Source organism: Diceros bicornis, chromosome 9 (assembly GCF_020826845.1).
Source record: "Diceros bicornis minor isolate mBicDic1 chromosome 9, mDicBic1.mat.cur, whole genome shotgun sequence".
Lineage (NCBI taxonomy): Eukaryota > Metazoa > Chordata > Mammalia > Perissodactyla > Rhinocerotidae > Diceros > Diceros bicornis.
Window position 1 is genome coordinate 74,959,710 of NC_080748.1, and position 22,935 is coordinate 74,982,644.

At 39.6% G+C, this 22,935-nt stretch overlaps 1 protein-coding gene across 6 annotated transcripts in view; it reads right to left on the reverse strand.

Moving 5' to 3' along the window:
* Positions 1 to 22,935, reverse strand: part of DOCK9 (dedicator of cytokinesis 9) — a 282,353-nt gene that overhangs the window by 127,169 nt on the left and 132,249 nt on the right. For all 6 annotated transcript variants that reach the window (XM_058548414.1, XM_058548411.1, XM_058548416.1 and 3 more), the window contains exons 3-5: positions 7,739 to 7,828; positions 3,888 to 3,970; positions 1,270 to 1,339 (exon numbers count right to left, since the gene is read on the reverse strand). In XM_058548414.1, the coding sequence (XP_058404397.1) occupies positions 1,270 to 1,339; positions 3,888 to 3,970; positions 7,739 to 7,828 (243 nt within the window). The remainder of the gene's footprint in view (positions 1 to 1,269; positions 1,340 to 3,887; positions 3,971 to 7,738; positions 7,829 to 22,935) is intronic.

The window sequence follows — 22,935 nt, forward strand, 5'->3', positions numbered from 1 at the left end:
GAGATCTGGGTTTAAGGAAGTGGGCACAGAGCTGCCAGCTGCTGCTAAAAATATAGGTATATATTAGGCACAAATTTGTAATATAATAAACAGACATATTAAATATATACACACACAAATACACAATCTGGCAAGTCTTCCACCACACCCTGACCCAGACCCCTTCCATCCTCTCTAAAATTGCTCCCTTGTGACTCCTTTGCCCCTCTAAGGCTGTGCCCGATATACACTTCAGCAGGTACTGTGGGAAGAGAGGGCCACACAGTATCAGGTTACCCAGTTCACACCTCCTAAGACTAGTCTCTGATTATGATCTTTATTTTTGTAATCAAGGAGACAATTGCAGAAAGACCCATCTTATGCTTTGTTTTATACCATCTCAATATTAACATTGGTGGTTTTATTGTTGTTATTATTAGCAATAATAACAGGGTTTTACAGTTTATTGTGTGCCCTTACATGCATTCTTTCAATTGATCCTCTTCTTACTATTAACCAGCACCAAGTTTTTAATATCTTGTTTTTCATCTTGAATGACCATATAACTCTTCCCAGAATTATTTTAAAGGGGGTTTCTAAAATAATTTGCTATCATGGACATTGTTAACATTCTTAAGTGACTAATGTTATGTCTTAGCTGACAACTAAAAAAAAAAAAAAAAGGAAAAAACCTCTCAACTCACAGCAAGGTATCCATATTGAGTTGGGGATAGTGAGACATGCAGACATGAGCAGCACTAAATTTTTTATTAGGTTTCCCTTGCTCAGTGGACATAGCCACCTTAATGCCCTGCTCTCTTAGTGTACTTCTTTAGCCATAATCATTTAATCATTTCTCCAATAGTAGGGGAAGTGAGCTTGTTCAAGTCAGAGCTTCTGGCTACTACGTACTTCACTCAAAGCACTCACTAAAGAAACAGCCATTTAAAATCTACTGGCTGCCAGTTTGTTTTAAGATATCCTGTTGAAAACAATCTAAATTTAAGGTCTAAGTAATCTTGATATCTTTTAACAATGCAGCCATTTCTTATCCAGGCCTTTGAAAATGATCTCAGAACAAATAAACAGGACCAGAACATGCAATGCTAAGCAGTGAAGTTGAAACAGAGATCTTATTTCAATCAATCAAATAATACATTTTAAAAAAATTCTTCCCCTGTTTCAAAAAGCATTCCAATTCCTGTTTTGGCTAAATGTTGGTAATTTTCTAATTAATCTTCTAAGTCTGTAAAATAAATCAATTTTTAAATCTGCAATTGATCATCCTACCTCGTCTTTGTCGACTTCCTCATCAACTTCATAGACATGAACTGGAAGTTTATCCAACTTGGCCACTTTGCTTTAAAAAGAAGAAAGAAACTTGTTTTATGAGTACCTAATCCATGAAGAGAGAATGCATTTCTTCCCCCATCAGAAGAGCCAGCATATGGGCCGGCCCCGTGGCTTAGCAGTTAGGTGCGCGTGCTCCGCTACTGGCGGCCCGGGGTTCGGATCCCGGGCGCGCACCGATGCACCGCTTGTCCGGCCATGCTGAGGCCGCGTCCCACATACAGCAACTAGAAGGATGTGCAACTATGACATACAACTATCTACTGGGGCTTTGGGGGAAAAAAAAAAAAGGAGGAGGATTGGCAATAGATGTTAGCTCAGAGCCGGTCTTCCTCAGCAAAAAGAGGAGGATTAGCATGGATGTTAGCTCAGGGCTGACCTTCCTCATTAAAAAAAAAGAAGAGCCAGCATATAACAAATCCAAAGCTGGTCGACTTGGATAAAGAATAAAAACAATGCTATTTCTTTCCAAAGTAGGTGATCCAAGAGTTAGACAGTTCCCAAAAGCTCTGTAGAAAAGATGGCAGAGCTTGTCGGGAGTTAGATAGGTATATTAAAAATGGGAAAGTGGATTAACAAATAAAGATTTGGTAGATTAACTTTTAATATGAAGTTTATGAAATAAAATGGAAAATCGGGTCACTGCATTTAAAGTGACTGGGAACCATAATCTTAGATGATGGCATTACTGACAAAAACATGACAATAACAATAGTGGCCAGCATTTATTAAACAGTTATTATGAGCTAGGCACTGTGCTGTGTACTTCACATATGTTATCTCCTTTAGTCCTTTAGATGGTGGAAACTGGTGCTAAGACCATTTAATAGATGTGGAAACTGAGGCTAACAGAGGGCAGAGTAAGTAGATGACACAGGCAGACTACAGAATCTATGTTCTTAATCACTGACAATCCCCCCTCCTTTTCTCATCACACAATTGGAAACCCTTATTAAAGCCAAAAGGTAAAATCTACCAAAGGAGTAAAAGTGTATCATACATTAAGTACCCTATATCTCACAGTCCACTCTCTTTTAGTCATGAGAATAGTATGACCAAGACTATCAGTGAAGACAGGTCAATCCAATCAAATGGAAAGAATTCAAAAATCCCCAAATGAGTATTGGGTAAATATAGAACTAAGGAGCATACCCATCTGGAGAAGATAATGCTAGAAGGGAGTGTTCTCGGCTGAGGTTTAAAAAGATGCAGTTGGGAAGTTGGCTGAACACTCTTAAGGAGTGGCTGAACCACACAAATAGGAAAAACAAATAGCTAGGTCCATTGAGAATAGTATAAACAGTTCAAACTCACAGATACATCAAATACAAAGAAAAATATATTAATAGAGTCTTAAGTAAAATTTTCACTGGCGATGATTACTTTTGAAACACAATTCATTGTTATTGGCTTTCAATTTTCATAATGAATTATCCTTAAATTTGCCAACTGCATCATTTCAGGATGTACTATTTTATAACAGATATCCTCTCAAAGTAAGACCTATCTATGCCTGATTCACTTTAACCACCACTGATCAATCTAAACACATTTGATTTTGGTGAATTCTAGAACGAGTTAATCCTTTAAAAGAGGTAAAGAAATTTGTCTGGGAAAATGCTTGTTTTTGATTTACTTCTTTTTTTTTAGATTTTTTTTTTCTTTTGAGGAAGATTGGCCCCGTGCTAACATCTGTGGCCAGTCTTCCTCTTTTTCTTTTTTCTCCCCAAAGCCCCAGCACATACTTGTGTATCATAGTCGTAGAGTTGCAGGTCTTCTATGTGGGATGCCACCTCAGCATGGCTGGATGAGTGGTGAGTAGGATCTGAAGGGGCGAACCCCAGGCCACCAAAGGAGAGAGCTCGAACTTAACTGCTACGCCACTGGGCCCTAAATTTACTTTTTTTTTTTTGTGAGGAGGATTAGCCCTGAGCTAACATCCATTGCCAATCCTCCTCTTTTTGCTGAGGAAGATCGGCCCTGGGCTAACATCCGTGCCCATCTTCCTCTACTTTATATGGGTCACTGCCATGCTTGACAAGCAGTGCGTTGGTCCACACCCAGGATCTTAACCCACGAACCCCAGGCTGCCAAAGCAGAGCGCGTGAACTTAACCGCTAGGCCACCAGGCCGGCCCCTAAATTTACTTTTTTCAAATATAAAATTTATTCCATATAAAATGCTTTTTATGTCTCTTCAAAATATTCTTTTTAAGATAAAACACAGTGCAGCATATTTCAATATACTTACATTTTCTTTGTTTTATATTTCTCACTGAAAAAATTCTACCTTTTCAGGAGTACCCTGAAAACAATCACTGGACATAATTAAACCATCCATGTGTTTATTACCACCTACAAATTCCAGAGTACTAGGCTTGGGTCCTATTATCAAATGCCCTGTAAACAACAGCTACCGCATATACACACAAACCATTTAGAAATATTTTCTCCAGTTTCTCTGATTGCACATAAAGTTACATACCTCCTTAAGCATTTCAACGACAAAGTCTCCCTATGTGTCTAACCCCACCTTGAGCGGTCTGACCATTTACTCACTTTGGAAGCTGCCGGAACTCTCCTGAGTAATCTTCATATTTATAGTTGACAAGATGCCAGTCAGAGTTATAGGTTTTGATGCACTATTAGGGGGAGGGAATTCAAAAAAAAAGAAAGTATACGAGGAAAAGAAAAAAGATATGTGATGACTTTGAGCAAACATTTGGGAAAGTTCATGAATGCACACCCATACAAACATGAAAAAAATGCTTTCTCCTCAACATTCTCATGCCTGAAATTCCACCATCAGAGGCTCCTATGAAGCTTACAAACCACTGAAACATTACCCTTGGGAGAGGGGTCACTTTAAGTCACCATGATTCACGATCTGAGAGCAGATTTTATAAGGAGACAAACTTCACCTCATCTTGCTGCATTTATGTAACAACGTACTGTTTCTGACTTAAAAGTACTTGGTTCTTAAGAAGTCATGTGGCCTCTCCTAAAACATGAAAGTGAATGGAAAGTGTGAATCGAAAGACACTTTTTACGTTTAGGTATTTACTTATATTACAACTGGCTCTGGTGGTCAATTTTATATAAATTTGCCCTCAGTTTTTCCTTCTAGTTATAAGGGATAGAGTGAGGTATTAGGAGGAAAGATTTAGACTCCAATTATAGTGGCACCATGACATCTTCATTGTGTATGCACATGCCTGTGTGTACAGAATGTACAAAGTAAGGAGCATCCCATTGTCAAGGATTCTATGGTGACGCTAACCTACACAGACTGCTAATATATAAACTACTTCGCTATTTGACAGACTCAACAGACCAGCATGGTGCCTTTTTTTTTTTTTTGGTGAAGAAGATCAGCCCTGTGCTAACATCTGCCAATCCTCCTCTTTTTTTGCTGAGGAAGACTGGCCCTGGGCTAACATCCGTGCCCATCTTCCTCTAATTTATATGGGATGCCGCCAGAGCATAGCTTGCCAAGCAGTGCATCGGTGCACGCCCAGGATCCGACCTGGCGAACCCCGGGCCACCGCAGCAGAGGGCGCGCACCCAACCGCTTGCACCACCTGGCTGGCCCCCAGCATGGTATCTTTGATTCATCTATCCAGGAGGAGTCATTGAGTGGTGTGTATAAGAATATAAGGCCGAATCCATCAAATCTTCAAATACGAATGAGTCAAAATCAATAGGTGAAGCGTTTGATTCAGTTACCATCAGCTTTGTTCACATGATCTTTTGTATAGTCACCTCTCAATGACACATATGTCGACTTTGGTATGGCAAAAAAAGGAATGAATAAGTGAAAAGACAGGCAGATAAAGGTATTTATGTCTTACATAGTTTACTTGACTTTAGCCATAACTAATATCATGAACAAAATCTCTGTTTTGCTTACTCCACTTCATCGTTTATATTGCCAACATTTTTTTTATCTATTTCACAGCCTAAATCTGAAGGCCTTCTGAACCAAACTCCCCTCTACCTCCAAGTCATGAAAATAACAGCAAGTGCTTCTCTTGTGCCAGGCTCCATGCTAAGCACTTTATTGGCACAGTTGTGAAGGGAAAGTAATGTAAGTTTTTTATATTATCATTCTGAGAGGTGGAATAAATAGCAGAGAAGGTTAAGAATGGAGTCAGATGTGGGAGCTGAACAACTTTTCAATTTCTTTGCTATGTAGTTACAAATATTTTTAAATACAATTTTACTCTTGTAAATGCTTTTTGGAAAATTTTCAAAGCATTTTCACATTTAGAACGTCAGTCATCCACACTCAAAATTACATTCCAAAACTAGTATGATTTCAGAAATATTCAAAGGTTTGGATTTTCCCACTATATGTTCCTAGGTTCATTAGTATAGCTAAGTCAAGTTTGACTATGCATGATACAGTCTTGCGGACATGCCCCTATTCTTTGTTCTGGAGGCCAACTCAGAGACAGCAGCAGCTCTCATGAGCTCTCATGGTATTTCATCAAACACTGCAACTAAAGTTGTACCACCAAAGTCTATTGCAGTATGTTACAACCATTCCAAGGTATAAAATGAACCTTCCCAATTAAAAAATAAATAAGTATAGATATACATAATCAGTGCATTTATGAACAGAACATCTGAATGCCCAAATTTTTAATATCTTAGGCAAAAAAGGGTAAGAAAGATAATTATAATGTTTAAATTATAAGGAACTGCAAAAAATATAGTTAACCAGGTTAAGCAGCTAGAGATTCATTCATTTAATAAGCCATTGCTGACTGTCCACATGGCAAGCACCAGCTCATTTCCAAGGAAGAAGCACAGAATAAGGCAAGCAACCCCCACCCCTCTGGGGATGTAGAAAGTCTAGGACATAAGGGGTTTATTCAGACATCAGTATCCAGAGAACTTGTATCTCTAAAAAGACAGGGATCTGACTGACTGATTTCATGACTGACCTTTTAAACTCGCGAAATTCAATAATATTTTGAAGTTATACTGAAAGGTTTTTGAAGTTGTTTTAAAAAAAAAAAGCTATTAGGTCATTCTCCTCTGGACCAGAGGATGGAGAGGAAGTGTTGTTCCACTCCGCCCTAGTGGAAGGGTCCCAAGAGGTTTAGTTATGTTGGTTCCAGCAGCATAGAATGAAGTTGTTATTGCTCAACCTGCAGCAATTAAAGAACATAATGGAGAGTTGCTCCTCAAAAACCATATTTTTTAATCAATTGGGGACTTGAATTAGTAATCATTTTGCTACACGCTTTAAAACAGGGGTCAACAAATTTTTCTGCAAAAGGCCAGATAGAACAGTTTTGAGGGTCACATTGTCTCTGTTGCAACCACTCTGAGTTGTAATGTGAAAGTAGTCATAGGCAATATGTAAATGAATGGGTGTGGCTCTGCTACAATAAAACTTTATTTACAAAAACAGGCTGCAGGTCAGGTTTTACCTGTGGGTCAGTCACAGTTTGCCTACATCCTGCTTTAAGATAAACATTTAAGACTTATAAACATACCTGGCATATTTGTCTGAAATTAATTTTACTAATATAGTAGCAAAGGAGGTAAGAAGTTACCTTTTCACAAGGATAAGAGAACACACTTTACAAATTTTAAATACATATTTACTTTTTCAAAAAAAAAATCAATGGAAACTATTGTTATTTTAATTGGTCTTCACTTATAAAAGCATGGCTTCCTTGTAGTGGGCAAATTTATTGACAGGCATACTTATCATCTAAATATCAACAAGAAAAATGGGGATAAGAATCCATTATTTTTAAATGAAGGAGAACATCAAGAAACAAAATTAAAACACTTAATTAGTTCATCCCATCTAAAAGCATCTGGAGGAAAAAACAAACACCCCAAGAAAAAAAAACAAGGAATCTAAATGCAATACTTTCTCTTTCTTGCTTAACAAGTCAATCGTTATTTGTCTGATCAAACAAAAGTAATAATAACCATACATTGATCAGAGATAGTCAGGCTCTGCTCATTATCACCTGGCACTCCATGAATACTGAACTAGTCTTGGAAATAAGTTGCAAGTGTAAACATACAAGTGAAGTAAACAAATATATAAGCATGTGTGCTGAATCTCCACTGAAACAATATCAATCACAAAGCCTCTGCCAGAGATGTGCAGCAAGTTCATTTACAAGTTTCCCCTTATTCTGCGCCTGTGAGATAAGTTCTGTAGAATTCTTGTTTTGTCATCAGGAATGACCCCTGTTGACATTTCTGTCCAAGTTTCAGACTCTGAAAACCTTGTGTTATTCTATTTTAACTTCCATCATAAAAATCACCTCTCTGACACTATCTTGAAAATATCACTGAAATTTAAAGAAAAGAGGACGAGTGTTAGAGAAAACATGACTTTTAAATAACATGTAAATTAATGCAAAAAAACACATTACCTCTGTAACAAATAAGCTCTGCGCTTCCTCATGTGCCTTTGCAGGAACTGTTGAGCATCTGTATCGACCCTGCCGTCTCAGAATGGCTGTCTGTGAAGGAAAGCACGAGGGAAGGACTTGGTTAAGCGAAGATGGAAAGGCACCAGCCTCCGAATGCAGCAGGGCCTAGCATGGACACAGTCACCTCAGTCTCTACCAGCCGGTGTAACTTCCTCCTTCTTCCTTACGTCACACACCATAGATCCCATGTGGCACCCTAGAGTTCTAAAGCTGTGCAGGGCAAAGGCTCCAGCTTCCTTCTGGATCAGGGGTCCAATGACACCTCCAGGGAGCCCTTCTGCTCCTCCTAGGCAGGATAGAGGCCCCTTTCAGAGTCCCTAACACTCTCCCACCCCAAGTGTTTGACCTAGTCCTACTATATTGCCTTTTATTTGCCTTAAATGCCTTTTTTTTTATTGTGGTAAAATCAACATATCATAAAATTTATCATTTTAACCATTTTTAAGTGTACTGGCATTAAGTACATTCACATTGCTGTACAATCATTACCACCAACCATCTTTTAATTACCTTTTACATCCATTCTTGTTCACTGTCACATCCCCAGTGCCTAAGAGCAAGGTAACGAGACATGCAGAACGTCCTGAATCAATATTTGTTGAGTGCATCTATGAAGTGTGAACGCTATCTCCCCTCCTATGAACATTATAATTGATTTTGTTTCATGAGGCTTAAATGCTTATTTTAAATAATAAAATGCCTCACGACTTTAGGCAGCAGCACATCCACCTGAATTAATATTGTTTGGAAGGGATTGTAGTGTCAATATGAGGAAACTGAGCCCCAGGCTTCAGAAAGGAATGTTCTAGGCTTTTTCTCCCACGGACCGTAATCCTTGGACACTATTAACAGATCATACATGAAAACATTTTGCTAACTGAATCTACCCTGTTGGTTCTTCAGGCTAATTACTAAGTTGGGATTGTCCAGCATCTGTCTCAGCTGTTTCTCTTCTTCCTTTGGTTGGAGGAAGCTTTGGGTGGTCAAATCTGTGATCCCTCCTTCTCCAGCACAGATGGAGAACTCCAGAGCATATGTTTTGTGTATAACTTAATTTTATTTGCTGCCCATAATTTCTATGTTGTGTCTGCTTCACCTATATTTACTCTTTTCTTGTCCTGTGTCCGTCTTTGAAAGTAATCTTAAATCTTAGTTTTAGAGCAAGGCTCCCTTTTTCTAAAGGAAGGGAAGGAAGGAACTCTGTTCTCCACCAAAGTCCTTCACAGATGAATTATGAATTCATTCAGCCTCTGGGAGGGCTTTCAAGACCCTGGGGCTTGGTTTCTTTGTGAATATCACAGACAAATGGTGACCCTTCTTACACACCTGTTTCCATGAAATGCCATAAAGATATGTGACAGTAAGCACTAAAGAGGTAAAATCTACTCGAAAAGCTTCAAAGTAACACATCAATTATAAGAGATTGTCAAACTGTTAAGAATCAAGTATAATATCAGCAAAGGGAAATTATTTAAGAAATTGTGTGTGCTTCAAAGAAGGATACACTCTGTATCCCCACTTACTGCGTCCTTATCTTGATTTATTTGGGTCTATCAAGATTTTTTAAACTAATTATTATATTTTTGAAATGTTCAGGAAATGGCTCAGGTCAAGAAATAGAGGATTATTAGGGTCATTTCCAGCCCATTTCCCATCACAGTACTAGGAAGAAAGAAAATTTACTACAAAGTTTTCCCAGTGGAATTACCAACTCAAGAAACTTTACTTATGTGACACTTTTACAAACACCCCTTTAAGATAAGAAAAATAAAATAAAATAGATCTTTTTTATTCTCGTGGATCAAAGTGCCATTATGCTCTTTTTTTTTTTTAAAGCAACGTTAACCATTAAAGAGATATTTTACTTTTAACAAATAAGAAATGCTGGGCATAATTAAACCAATGATCCATGTGTTTATTACCACCCACCAATACCAGAGTACTAGGTTTGAGTTCATTACTGATCAAGTCCTAACTTTGATTTTGACAAAGCTTAGTTTTCTGACCAGACAGAACTCTTTTTTTCCCCTAGAGACTTCATCCAAATAAACTTAATGCATTTATTTAAAACCAGTCACTTAAATTAGTCATGCTTCTTCAGTACATATCTAACTTAAATGCTCTTTTTATGTCTATTTATTGTTGTACATAATATCGGATTTGTGTTAGATAATCTCTTTTAGATAGAGGCCTTCTATCCTTCCCTATATATGCTTGCTGTTCCTCACACCAAACGGTGACGTCTATTTTCCCTCCCCTTGAATCTGGGGTACCTTTGACCAATCAAGTGAGGTGAAAGTGACGCTTTTACAGTTCCAAACCTAGCCTTTAGGAGAACTGGCAGCCTCTGCTTCTCCCTTCTTGGAAGACAACCACCACATAAAAAGTTCTACTACCTTGAGACCACCATGCTGTGAGGAAGGCCAAGCTAGCCATGTGGAGAGGTCATATATAGAAAGACACTCCACCAGCCCCCAATTAATTCTAGCCATTCTGGTTGAGGTACCACAATGTGAGTGAAGAAGTCATCTTGAACATTCCAGTCCCTGCAGACACCAAATAAAGCAGAAGAACTACCCAGCTTAGCCTCAACAAGATTTCAGAATTATGAGAAAAAACAAATTATTGTCTTGCTAGGCTTTGGGGTGATTTGTTACTCAGCAATAGATAACTATAACATGACTATAAGGGACTAGGAATATCTCCTAATTAAAGTACTGGAGAATACTGCCATTTTCATGAAAATGTCTTTCAAACACTAATCACAGTATAGCGTTAGGACAGAAGCACTGAAGGGAAAAACTAAGCTGAAATCTGGTTTCCACACTCATCCTTATACTCAGTGAATGTCCCAAGAATGGTCAGGCAAGAGAGAGAAACACGTCTGTCAGACCTTGAAAGTAGCCTTCAGTGGCTTCTCTTCCCAAAAAACATTCTACTGATCATTTAAGGGCTCAGCATAAACATCACTTCATCTCTCCCTCCCTTTACTGGGTCCCTACCAGACAGTGAACTAGCAGTTGGAGACAAAAAGTTCAATAAAATAGTTGCTTTTCTTATAGAGCTTACAGTCTGATGAGAGAGGAAAATGAGGAAATAAATTATTAGAGTGTGAAAAGTACTACAGAAAGGTGTGAGAGAAAAGAGCACAGAAGCACAGGCTGGTATGCGAGGAAAGTGTAGGGGAGTTTAAATCCAACAGGGAGGAGAAGAGGACATCAAGAGGATGTGCACCAAGGCAAAGGCACTTAAGCTAAATTGTATAGGATGAGTATAAGTTGTATTCAGTACAAAAGGAAGAGAAACTTGAGATAAGCTTACCCTTGGAAAGTTAAAAGAGCAAAATCAAGACATAACAGAGAATAGCTCTTTGTACGCACAAAAGAAACAAATCCACTAAGTCCTGGAACTAAAAGTATATCCTATGTCAAAGGAAAAACTGCCCAGAACTCTAATTAAACTTGAATTGAAAAACACTAAAACTTGACCAACCTATAGCCTAGTCAATGGTTTTAATTCATCTGGTGAAGGAATAGGCGAACAGACAGAACAGGGCTTGCATGACCGGAGCAATTTTGCCAGTGTCTTTATCACTATTTTAAAGAAAAGGCTGGGATCCATCAGGCTGCCTAGTGGACTTGGCAAAAATAAGGAGTCACCACTTGATGCCACCAGATGCCAAGGTCTTCCCACTCATTGCCTTTGCTCTGAGTTCAGCTTCACCAACCCACTTGTTTATAACGTGATTCCCATTTAGACCTTCCTAATTAGAGAGAGCACACAGCCAATGAACGTACCCTGATCTGCCTATTAATTTTATTTTTTTTTTTGAGGAAGATTGGCCCTGAGCTAACATCTGTTGCCAATCTTCCTCCTCTTTTCCCTTTTTCTCCCCAAAGCCCCAGTAGATAGTTGTATGTCACAGTTGTACATCCTTCTAGTTGCTCCATGTGGGACACCGCCTCAGCATGGCTTGATGAGCTGTGCGCAGGTCTGCACCCAGGATCCAAACCAGCGAACCCCAGGCCGCTGAAGCGGAGCGTGCGAACCCAACCGCTACTCCACCGGGCCGGCCCTGCCTGTTAATTTTAGTTCTCAATGCAAATTATTAATTGGTTATATTAATATATATTAATTTGTTCTCCTCTGGGGTTGGCTGCGAGAAGTCAGTTCCCTTGAGCCCAAATAACTCTGGTCATATTGACCAAACCCAGTCTCTGGACTTCTAAAGCTGAGATCTGACTCTAGACCCTGGTGACCTTATAAACCACGCTCCATGAGGCCCTGTCTGACAGCTCGTCAATCTCTGACTCCATTATCTATAAGTCTTCTGCACATAAGGCACATGTCCTTCTTTCCCCTACTAGATTGTGGATTCCTTTGAGGGCAGGAGATGTATCTTTCTATTTGTATGTCTATGCTAAGTTCTCAGTAAATGTTTCAAGAATGAATGAATAAAGTAGTCAATGGAAGTAGAAACAGGAACCTACCAATAATCATCTATTACTTGCACATAAGGTTTTTTTCTATTATTACAAAAAGTTCTCTGGTCCATTATGGAAATTGACAAGGGAAGACTATAGCATAAGTAAATGCTCTATTTTAATTTCTCCATAGATTTTATATAATAAAAGTCACATTCAGGTAATAGTCTACTGTATGCCAAATCAATTCACATTAATTTTCTGCAGTTTTATTTATTTGGCTTATAACAGAGTCCAAATCAATACCAAGAGATTTATATTCAATGAACACTAAAGCCCTTCTCAAAAACAAGCTTAATTTTCTGTTTCATGGTTGTAGTACTCTTTTCTACTTTTCTATAAGTTAAAATCATACTCCTGCTAAAAGATGAGTCTGTATCCACTTCATATAAATCAGCATCAAGGTGGACAAAGAATATCAGTTCTACTCCTATGTTTGGAAATAAATTATTTCCATTCTACTTAGAAAGCTTAGTAGCTTTGCAAGGGGGAGGGGAAAAACATTTAACACTATGAAGTGCGTTAAGATCTGAAAATTAAATCTAAACATAGCTAGCATCTCAGACAACAATTGGGACATAAATCTCCGCACAAAACACAATTTAAGAATAAAAGTGCTCTTGTAGCTATTACAATAGTCTAAATTATTTTTGGTCAGTACTATTACTTAGGTTAAATACTGGTAGTCTTTGACACACAGAAATCCTTAATTATCTTGGCCAACCATGCACAGGAATCTTATGAGGAGTTCCACAAAATTACAGAGTAATTGAAAAGGGAAATAGGACTGCTAAAGGAAGAGAAAAGGGTGACATTCTCTCATAAAGGGCTTATATAATGATGCATGACACCTGAGAGCCCCACGTCAATCTTTATGGGACTTTTTTTTTAATCAAATGAGTTGAAGAAGTGCAGAGTTGTCCCACTAGACCAGAATATGAAAAGTAAAATTTACAACTACCTCCGAGTCTATTTTGGAATGACACATTTCAACTAGATTCTTCTTTATTTTAAAAACTTCTTTTTTTCTCTTGGTTGAAATTATTCCCTCCAAAAACTGGGGTCACTTGAATGCCTATGAATCATATCTGGAACGTGGGATGCTTAGCCCAGGGAGGCACAGCTGCGGGCTACCTAAAGGTAGTACCATGTCTCCTCATCTGGGGCCAACCCTGGGGCTTCCTGGCATTTCCTGCCCCTCTTCTTCATCACTCACTGCTCCCTGATGGTCAGCTTGGACCCTGTTTCTTCAGCTTCAACTTGGAATCCCTCTCTACTAACAAAATTCCTGACCCCCACCTGGCCAGGGCTCTGTCTTCTCTCCATCAGAGCCAGCTAACACAGTACCTTGACCCCACTGAAGCTGGGATACTGAGCAGCTCATGTTTCAAACCACAAGAAATGTAACCCGAATAATTTAATTAAACTTCCTATGGAGGAATTTGAGAAGCAATGTTGGAGAGAGGTTTGAACTGAGAGCCAGGAAAACTGGCAGCTCTGCCTCTCATTAGTTGTGTAATCTTGGGGGAAAGTTTCAACTTTCTACATCCATAAAATAAAGAGTTCTCTAGGATCTCCAGGTTTCCTTTGTAGTTTAAAAATTCCACAGTTCTGTGAACATAGAATTCTATGTCTCTTTCTCTCTCACATGGTTTATCTGAATGCTAAGAAATGCTTTGTGAGAAACTAAAACATAAAAGACGTCCAGAATAAAGATGAATACTGTATTTGCTTTGATTTATAGTCGTATTGCCCCACTTATTTTTTTTTAATGAAAGGAATTGTTGGATTAAAAGGAGGGAAGATTCACTACGTAGACTTAAATAAATACAGGCGTGAGTATTAACAAAGAAATGCTTTTATGTCATCATTTCTTTATTTTTCTAACCCTCTCAACTCATATGATACTGAATTTTTTTATTAACCACTTTACAATGGGCATTAAATTATAACAAAACAACTTTCTTAATTCCTAGTGGGAAGTATATATATCCATATGGGTGTTTAAAATACCATATTTTGTAGGATTCTAATTAAGAGACTGAAACAAAAGGCCCACCCTTCCTCTGGGACTATATGAACAATGAGCTAGAGACAACATCCCAGAGAGGTGGGTGGGCTGCAACCTGAGCCAGCTGCATGGATCTGCCAGAGAGTCTCCCCATCTCTCCTGTTCAAAGGAGCACAGGGCTGGGAGTGTCCTCCCTCAGGCAGAAAAACAAACATCCAGGGCAGCCCAGAAGGGAGTGCGGGCTTTGCAACAGGAAGAGACGGCTTCTTGGATGTCGTAAGCAGAACAACTCCGAGGAAAGGCGAGGGCACAGTGCACCAGCTGAGACCCTGAGTCAGAAGAAGTAAAGAAGGTTCTCTTCAAGAGGAGGTAACTGGTCAGTAGGTACATGGTTGCAGAATGGAGTAGTGAAAGGAAATTTCCTAAGTACCCAGTGTCTTACCTCTAAAATGGGCCCTGAAGCCTGGGGACCGCCTAAAGTCAAATGAGGCCCGCGGCCCACTGTGATGACCTGCGGGACAGAGAAGCCCACCAGGCCGCAGAGTCTGGTCAACTCCAATCTACCCTTAGGCTAAAACAGGGACTATCTTTGCTTAGCAGTCAGTGCCTCCCCTGTTTGTAATTCCATATAAAGCATCCTGTACTTGTGTTTATTTTTGCGTTATAATTTACTTAGAACTATCCCTTCAAACCTTTGAGGGCTTGATGTATTTGTCAGACAAATAGTACTTGGATGTTCCAGGAGAAGGCAACCTTGGAGTGGGAGTAGAAGGGGGCCAGGGCTCAAAGCCCAGGTGGTCTAGGTAAGACTGAGCTCTTCAGACTGGCATCCCTCAGCCTGGCCCATTTCCCTCACCAAACAAGTGAGCCCTGGGTTGAATTTTTATTATGCTCAGCTGGGCCAAGCGGACAGGGTCTACTTCAATGTTCTAAAGTTATCTCGAATTTTCAACTACTCCTATTAGAAAGATGGCTCTCAACACCTCCTTCCTTTCGTCTCTAGGCCTGAACCAAACCGCAGGTTGCTCACGTGTCTGTGGAGTTAGGTCCCTTTGATATCTGCTGGAAATGCCCCCTTGGTTGCATTTGTCTGTACATTAAGTGTTTTGTATCCAGGGCAGTATTAAAATTACTGTTAGACAAGTCTGGTAACTTTGCCATGACTTATTGAGCACAGCAGTAATGGAACCTTTCCAAATATCTGGCAGATGCATTTGTTTCAGAGCAGATGACTCACTTTTGAGACGACTCAGTCCCGAGCTAGGCTGAGAACTGAAATTCACACAGGGCGTTCCCCACATCTCATTGTGGAGATCAAGTCTTGGAGGCTGACCCACAGTGTTCTATGAAGATCAGACAATTCCGTTTTCAGGGAAGCAGTTTCCTAAGGATTCTCAATGTTCAATTCACTAATAATTAAGAAAATGGACAAAGCATGGGACAAAAACAAAGGTGTAGAGGAGGAATTCCATTTAGGTTTCCAGAAGGTTTTAACAGAACAACTCCCAAAGAACTAATGAAAACATTACAAGGGCTGGGCCTTGATAGGGACAGAGAAATGGACGTCTCTCTGTCTCTCTCTAACAGCTCCTCTCCACTAGCTCCTGCATGGTCTTCAAGCTTCCATCTTTAATTGTCTTTGTTCCAACTCAACAGTCACGCTGTCTGATGTCAATGACTTCTCTTGCCGTACATCCCAACTACACATTGATTTAGGGTGCTCTTGTATCAACCTCAGCATAGCACCCAAATAGGTATGCCCACCTTCCCTCTATCATCCCTCTTATCCATTCTCTGCACAGCTGCCAGTCATCTAAAACTCTTATCTGATAGCATCATACCTCAGCTTAAATTCTTTCGATGAATCCTCACTGCCACCAGAATGAAGTCCAAACTCCTCAGCATGACCCAAGACCTTTGGTGACCAGCTGTATCGACTTTTTTGGACCCTTCTCCTGCTCTTCTCCAACCCTCTAGCACATGGGGTACTTCTGACTCCCTAATGCACAGGGCCATCTGCCTGGCTGCAGAGCTGCTCCTACTGATATCAAGGTCCTGCAGCAACTACCCTTGATTAGGATGCCTGCCATTCTGCTGAAATTACTCAACAACCTTCCTGTATCTCCTACCAGATTTGAGAACCTCAGACTATGCTTATCTTTGCTTCTCCAACACCCAGCATAACATCTGGCACAACATAAATATTTGTGAGTGAATGGGCAGTTGGGATTTTAAAATGAAGATTGTTCTATTTAGTTGTGAGATCACTTGGGGTTCCAAAAGAGACAGTGTCTCAGCAACTGGTGAGACATCGAGAAGCTTCTGTCACCGCATAATGTCCTGTTTTCTAAAGCGTCATATACATTTATAAATTTCAGTAGACCCTTGCGAGTCGTAAAAACTTCATTCTGCTACCTTCTCAAACCTCCAAAATTATATATTACATAATTGCCTGTCCATGTGCAGCAAACTATAACTAAATAAGCTAAATGTTGAGAACTCTTAATGCCCAAACTCATCAATTAAGTTCAGTTTTTAAAGAGATTTCTTCTTTTTTTTTTGGTTTATGTTTGGCTTGGTTGGGTTTGGTATTACAAAGAAGCTTATTTTTAATCACTTCTTAAGTACCACTGCACAAGTGAGAAGAGGGAGGTCTTTAGAAAACCAGGAGTGGCCTTGTTGTCATTCAGGGGATAAGCGGCAGGTCCAGCTTCCTCAGCAGTAAGAGGCTCAGCCCCTCCACACCACACGACTTGGCAACTAAAAACTGTCATCCCTCAAAAATAAACCTATGTTACATAGAGGGGAAGAAGGAGGCTGCAATCAGCTTCCTAGTCCCTCAGCTCCCTCTCTGCCAACTGAAGGACATCAGCCAGGGTGTGCAAAAAGCTTTTCTGAATGGTGGTGTCTCTTTGGATTCCCATACATCTATGAGAATCCAAATTTTAGAGCAATTGTTGTCTCTGAATTACAGATTAAGAAATGTGAGTTTTAGGAAGGTTTATTGCTTACCCAAATACCCAGATTAGTAACAGAGAGACCTGGGGCTAAAACCTAGGGTCATATGACTAAATCTTGGGTCTTGCCACTACCCCTAGAGTCTGGAGCACCTGCCATTCCTCTGATTCATCTGTATTCCATTCAGTAACATAACCTTGAGAAAGGTGTAAGTAAATGTAGTTTCTTTTGTTTTCTAGTTGTCTGTGTATGGCTCTGTATGTCTTTCTTTAGAATGCAATTTTAGCTGTCAAAAACACCATACCTTCGTGTGAACACCTAGCATGATGAATATGCCTCATGTTAAAACGTCCATTATTTACATATTCCAATATACTGATGAACTTTCCTTTCAGGAAGGCATACTCCTTCATGTGCCCTTCATCATTCATGTCCAAGGTTTAACTTAAGCACCGAGGATAATTCCACTCAAATCCCTCTGTGCCTTTACCAGCACCACCACCACACCGGTCTTGTAAGAGCAGCACTTCAGTTCCTAGGATGCCATTCAAAGTCTTATCTTAAACACAGTGGAGCAGAGATTATGCTTTGTAGATAAAATGCTAAGCAGATTCGAGGACTTCTGACATCAGAGGACTTCACTGAACTTCCTTAATTTATCCTCTCTGGATCTCAGCACACACTCGCATGCACACTCGGGGTGCTGCTGCACACCCCATGCAGGACACACGTGGCAGTATCCAGGCTCTGCCAGGCAACCCTGGTAGAAAAAGGCAGAGGTATGGACACTGCAGGACCCTTTTAGATTGTAGGAACCATAAAGATTTTGTGCCTAGTAATATGTTAAATGGCATCTGATAATTCTGAGGCCAAAATCTCAATTTTTTTTTTTCTTTAAGGACTTTTGTTTTTGCATGCAAATATATCGTGTCTGCTTCTCTTCTACTCCCCTGATCTGCCACCTTTGGATATGTTCTTCCAACATCAAAGGCAGCTGGTGCCGAGATCCCAAATCCATCCATGTATTCAATACATATTAAGTGCTTACCATGTATAAAATACTGTCGTAGGAACTTTGGCAAATGCAAAGAAAAATTTTCAAAAAACTATGGTTTGTAATATAAAACCAACAACTATGGTTTGCTACTCTCATAGAGATTACATTTTCTATTTGGGGAGAAAATAATAAATAATCTTATAGTTATAAATAATTACAATAAAGTGATATTCAGTGCATGCTAGAGATATAGTATAAATAAATCTCCACCTGCTTATACTATCTCTCTCTTATTTAAGATGTGAGCTAAACAGTATTTTTAAAAAGCAAAGAAGATGGAAGGAAGGAAGCAAGCAAGGAAGGGAGGAAGGGAGGGAAGGAATGTGACCTCACATGGGGAATACATGCATACAGTGATAGACTACTAGCTTCATCCAATATCTTTTATTCTACATGATAAAAGACTCAAAGCTTAGATTCATTTATGCAGGTAATATTTTATATGTGTGTGTGTTCTATTTCATCTAGTTATTTATGTAGTTAATCTCAACTCCCTACTTGATCGTAAGTTTTCCTAAGAACTGTGTGGTATTCTAAGAAAAATCATGTCATACAGTGTCTGCTACAGTGAAAAAAAAAAGCTCCTTCTCTCACCGGGCTGTCTTTAGGAAAAACGAAGAAAATGCTAAAGTGCTTTGTAAACATACAAGTCAATCTGACAAGCTTTTACTCTAATGGTTTTTGTAGAAGGCACCCCAGTTCCCCGAGTTACCTCGGGGGTAACTCACTCCTGGGGCACCATCATACTGTATTCTGCATGAATGCCCCAGCTCCCCAATATAACATGGAACACAAATCAATCATGGAGCATGGCATATACACTACACTGATGAATGGGCCTCCTCTGCTTGTAACAGAGCATGGGGATCCAGAGGGACACCCATGGTCGGTGAGGAAGACTCACCTAGGGTGCCACATCAGCTGAACCTCACTGAAGAACAGCAAGGGTCACAGCCAGATCGTCCTCCTACCCTACAAGGCTGCCACCTTCATTCAGAAAGGATGGCACAAATCAAAGTTAATTATGGTTCCCTGATATATTTCTGTGGTTGCTGATCAGGATCTGGTATAGAAGCTGTTTTTCAGAAGTAATTTTCACCTTTACCAAAATAACACTGAACTGGCACAGTTCTAAGGCTGATACGTCTTTAAATTCGGTGAGCTGCACAAGAAGATTTTAAACAAATTAAGGAGCAAAGGTAACAGTCAAGGTAATAATAATAAGCAAATCTTCTAAATCACCTTCCTTTCCTGTTGCATTTCTAGTAAGAAAGAAAGGTTACAATACAGTCCTGCGTTGCTTAAGGACTGGATACATTCTGAGAAATCTGACCTACTCTTTAAACGATCACTCTGGCTACTCTGTTAGGATGGACTGGAGAGACCAAGGATAGGATCAGAAGACTCGATAGCGGGCTCTTGCATTAACCAAAGCAAGGAAGGATAAAGGCTGTGGCCATGGTTATAGCAGTGGGGGTACCAACAGATGACTCTTACTTTTACCCCCACCCCAGCCTATTCCCCATCGTCTGCTTTCCAAATCCTCCTTACTCATCCCCAAGCTGCATCTCACCTGGGCCAACCTGACATTAGCTCCCTCAACCCAATCCACAATCTAAATTTCTCCATACCCAATCCTCTCCTTGCTATTCAGAGACAGAACTCTCTCTCCTTCCTGAACTCTTCCCCCAAAGACCCTTAATTCCATCCCCAGAGACCCCTAAAGAGCCTTGCTTCAAAACACATCTCCATAATATCTTGTATCTTCAATCTCTTCCTCATTCCTGGACTTCCCTCTCACGTTTCCCCAATCCTGATCAAACCTCTTGTTATTGCCCTGAGTCATGAGGATTCCTTCTCTCTTCTACCATTTAAGTAATGCTGATCTCTGTGCCCCACCCACTCACTTCCTCAGCCCTGGCTGGAAACTTTCTTTGGCAATGAGGTCCTAGTTATCAACTCCAAAGACCTTTCTCCCCAGGTCATCAGCAGGAGCGCATGACTGTCTGCTCTTTCCACTGCCTTCTTCAAACTCCACTCGCTGCCTACCAGGACCCTGCAGTTTCCTGGTTCTTTTCTGTGCTTTCTGTCTCTGCTTCCTCCCTGCCTTTTTCCTGAGTAAAGGCGCTCTCCAAGACTCAGTCCCCGTGGAGGCACTTTCATGCTCTTCAGCCCAGACCTCCCTCTTTAACTCTCTCTTAGGCTGGACTTTTGCATTTCCAACCACTTAAAGGACTCTCAGTACCTGGATGTTCCAATATCTAAACTCAATATTCCTAGAATAAACTCCCATGGGACTCAATTTGTCATGAGACTCGTCACATTCTCTTTATTATTAATAGTAATTATCTCCTCTCCTAAGTCTTGAGCAATTTGAAAGCAGGAACCCTGTATTATATTTAACTCTATCTAACAAGGCTGAGCCCTTTGCACAAGTACTATAACTATAAATTAGCAGCTGAATAAATAGACTCTTCAACTCAGTTGATCAGTGCTATCCAAAAAATAAGGTTTTCTTTTTAAGTCATATTTGATAATAAAACAATGATCTGTCACTGTTTTTTGTAATAGTCATTACTTGAACTAGAATTAAAATTCTCATCTCCTGAAGGTCTGGCCAATGTCAATTCAGAAATATTATTTATCCAGATTTTCCAGGTATATTCAATCCTAGACATGAACTAATATCCCAGAAACCACAATATTCATGGAAAATTACCTTGTTGGCCACTGAATTCCGTCTGACAAAAATTTCAAGGAATTTATCAAAAGAATGTTTTTCAATAAAAAGCCCAAAACAAAGTATTGAGAAGATTTTTGGGGCAGCATATAACAAAAAGCGAGGACAAAACACTGTGAAAAAGTTTTTTTCCTTTCAAAAGGACAGATGGGAAATGAGATCAGGGACTTCCAGGTCCTTTGTAAGTAGCGGGGCCTGGCTTCCTTTTCAGGTCAGTGGTTTGTAGATCATTATCAGTCTCATGTAAGTAGAAGAGGAAAAGAAACGGAGGAAAAATAAAAATCAGGATGTTATTTAAAGGGAAATGGATTAACCACATTTTTCTATACAATACTGAGAACACTCTAGGATTATCCTGTATCTAAACATTTCCAAAAGTGAAAATTGCTAGGATTGCCAATTATTAATAATCATTGCTCTGTACTCTCACCTTTTCTTTTAAATTCTCCTGCTGAGAGATTTGATATTGATAACACACTGTGAAATGTCAGTAGGAAGAGCCCCTGAGAAATCACTCCTCGCCTGACTTCATGCACAACTTTAAGGGTGATGACCATTTCACATCCGTATAGCACAGAAATCTGTAACAACATGCTCCTTTTTTTAAGTTGTGGCAAAATATACACAAAATTTACCATTAAGGATGATGACAATTTCACATCCATATAGCGCAGAAATCTGTAACATGCTCCTTTTTTTAAGTTGTGGTAAAATATACACAAAATTTACCACATTAACCATTTTTAAGTGTACAGTTCAGTGGCATTAAGAACATTCTCAATGTTACGTCCATCCACAGAACTCTTTGCATCTTGCAAAAATGAAACTCTGTACTCATTAAACAACTCCTTTTTCCCCCTCCCCCAGCCCCTGGCAACCACCATTCTACGTTCTGTCTCTATGAATTTGACTGCTCTAGGTACCTCATATAATTGGAATAACACAACATTTGTCCTTCGGTGACTAGCTTATTTCACTTAGCATAATGTCCCCAAGGTCCATCCATGTTGTGGTATGTGTCAGATTTTCCTTCCCTTTTAAGGCTGAATAATATTCCATTGTATGTATAATACTACAATTTGTTTATCCATTCATCCATCAGTGGACACTTGGGTGGTTTCCACCTCTTGGCTATTGTGAATAATGCTGCTATGAACATGAGCGTACAAGTATCTCTGAGTCTCTGCTTTCAATTCTTTTGGGTACATCCCCAGAAGTGGAATGCAACATGCTCCTTTTATTCCTTCCATACAAACTCTATTCCTTGTTAGTTTATGTCAAAAACCAAAGTCTAATTTTTGTAAAATATAAATGGTATCCATAAATTGCCTTCCAACATCTCTTATTATTTACTACTTTTTCCATTTTCTATCACTTTACATAACTGCACAAACATTAGTAAGCTGTGTAACAAGCCAGGATACAAGAAGCTTACAATCCAGCTGTGGATTCAGCAGATCGATGGCAACAGTTAAGAATGTCACCAGCACCAGCATCATCTGAGAAAGGACTTCCATTTGAAGGAGAATCGCGACTGAAAATCAATGGCCAGACCCACATCAAATTCTGTCACTGACAGAAAAGGGAGGAGTCGTGGGCATTACTTTCTGTTATGCATAGATTTGCCATTTCTTAAACTACAACTTAACTTACATTTCTTGGTCTAAAACATTTTAATCATAAAGGTTAGCACCTCTGTCTAATTACCTAGTAAAGTTTACCTACAGTTTACCCATGGAAAAATAAGTTCTCAGACTTAACGCCAGATAAACTTGAGGAGGCCACGAAACTTTAAGGATAAGGTTCATTAGCCACCAGAAAGTGTGCTCCTTTCAAGACTCTATTTCGCCTCTATTTTTTTATTTCAGAAATTATCTAATTTTCACC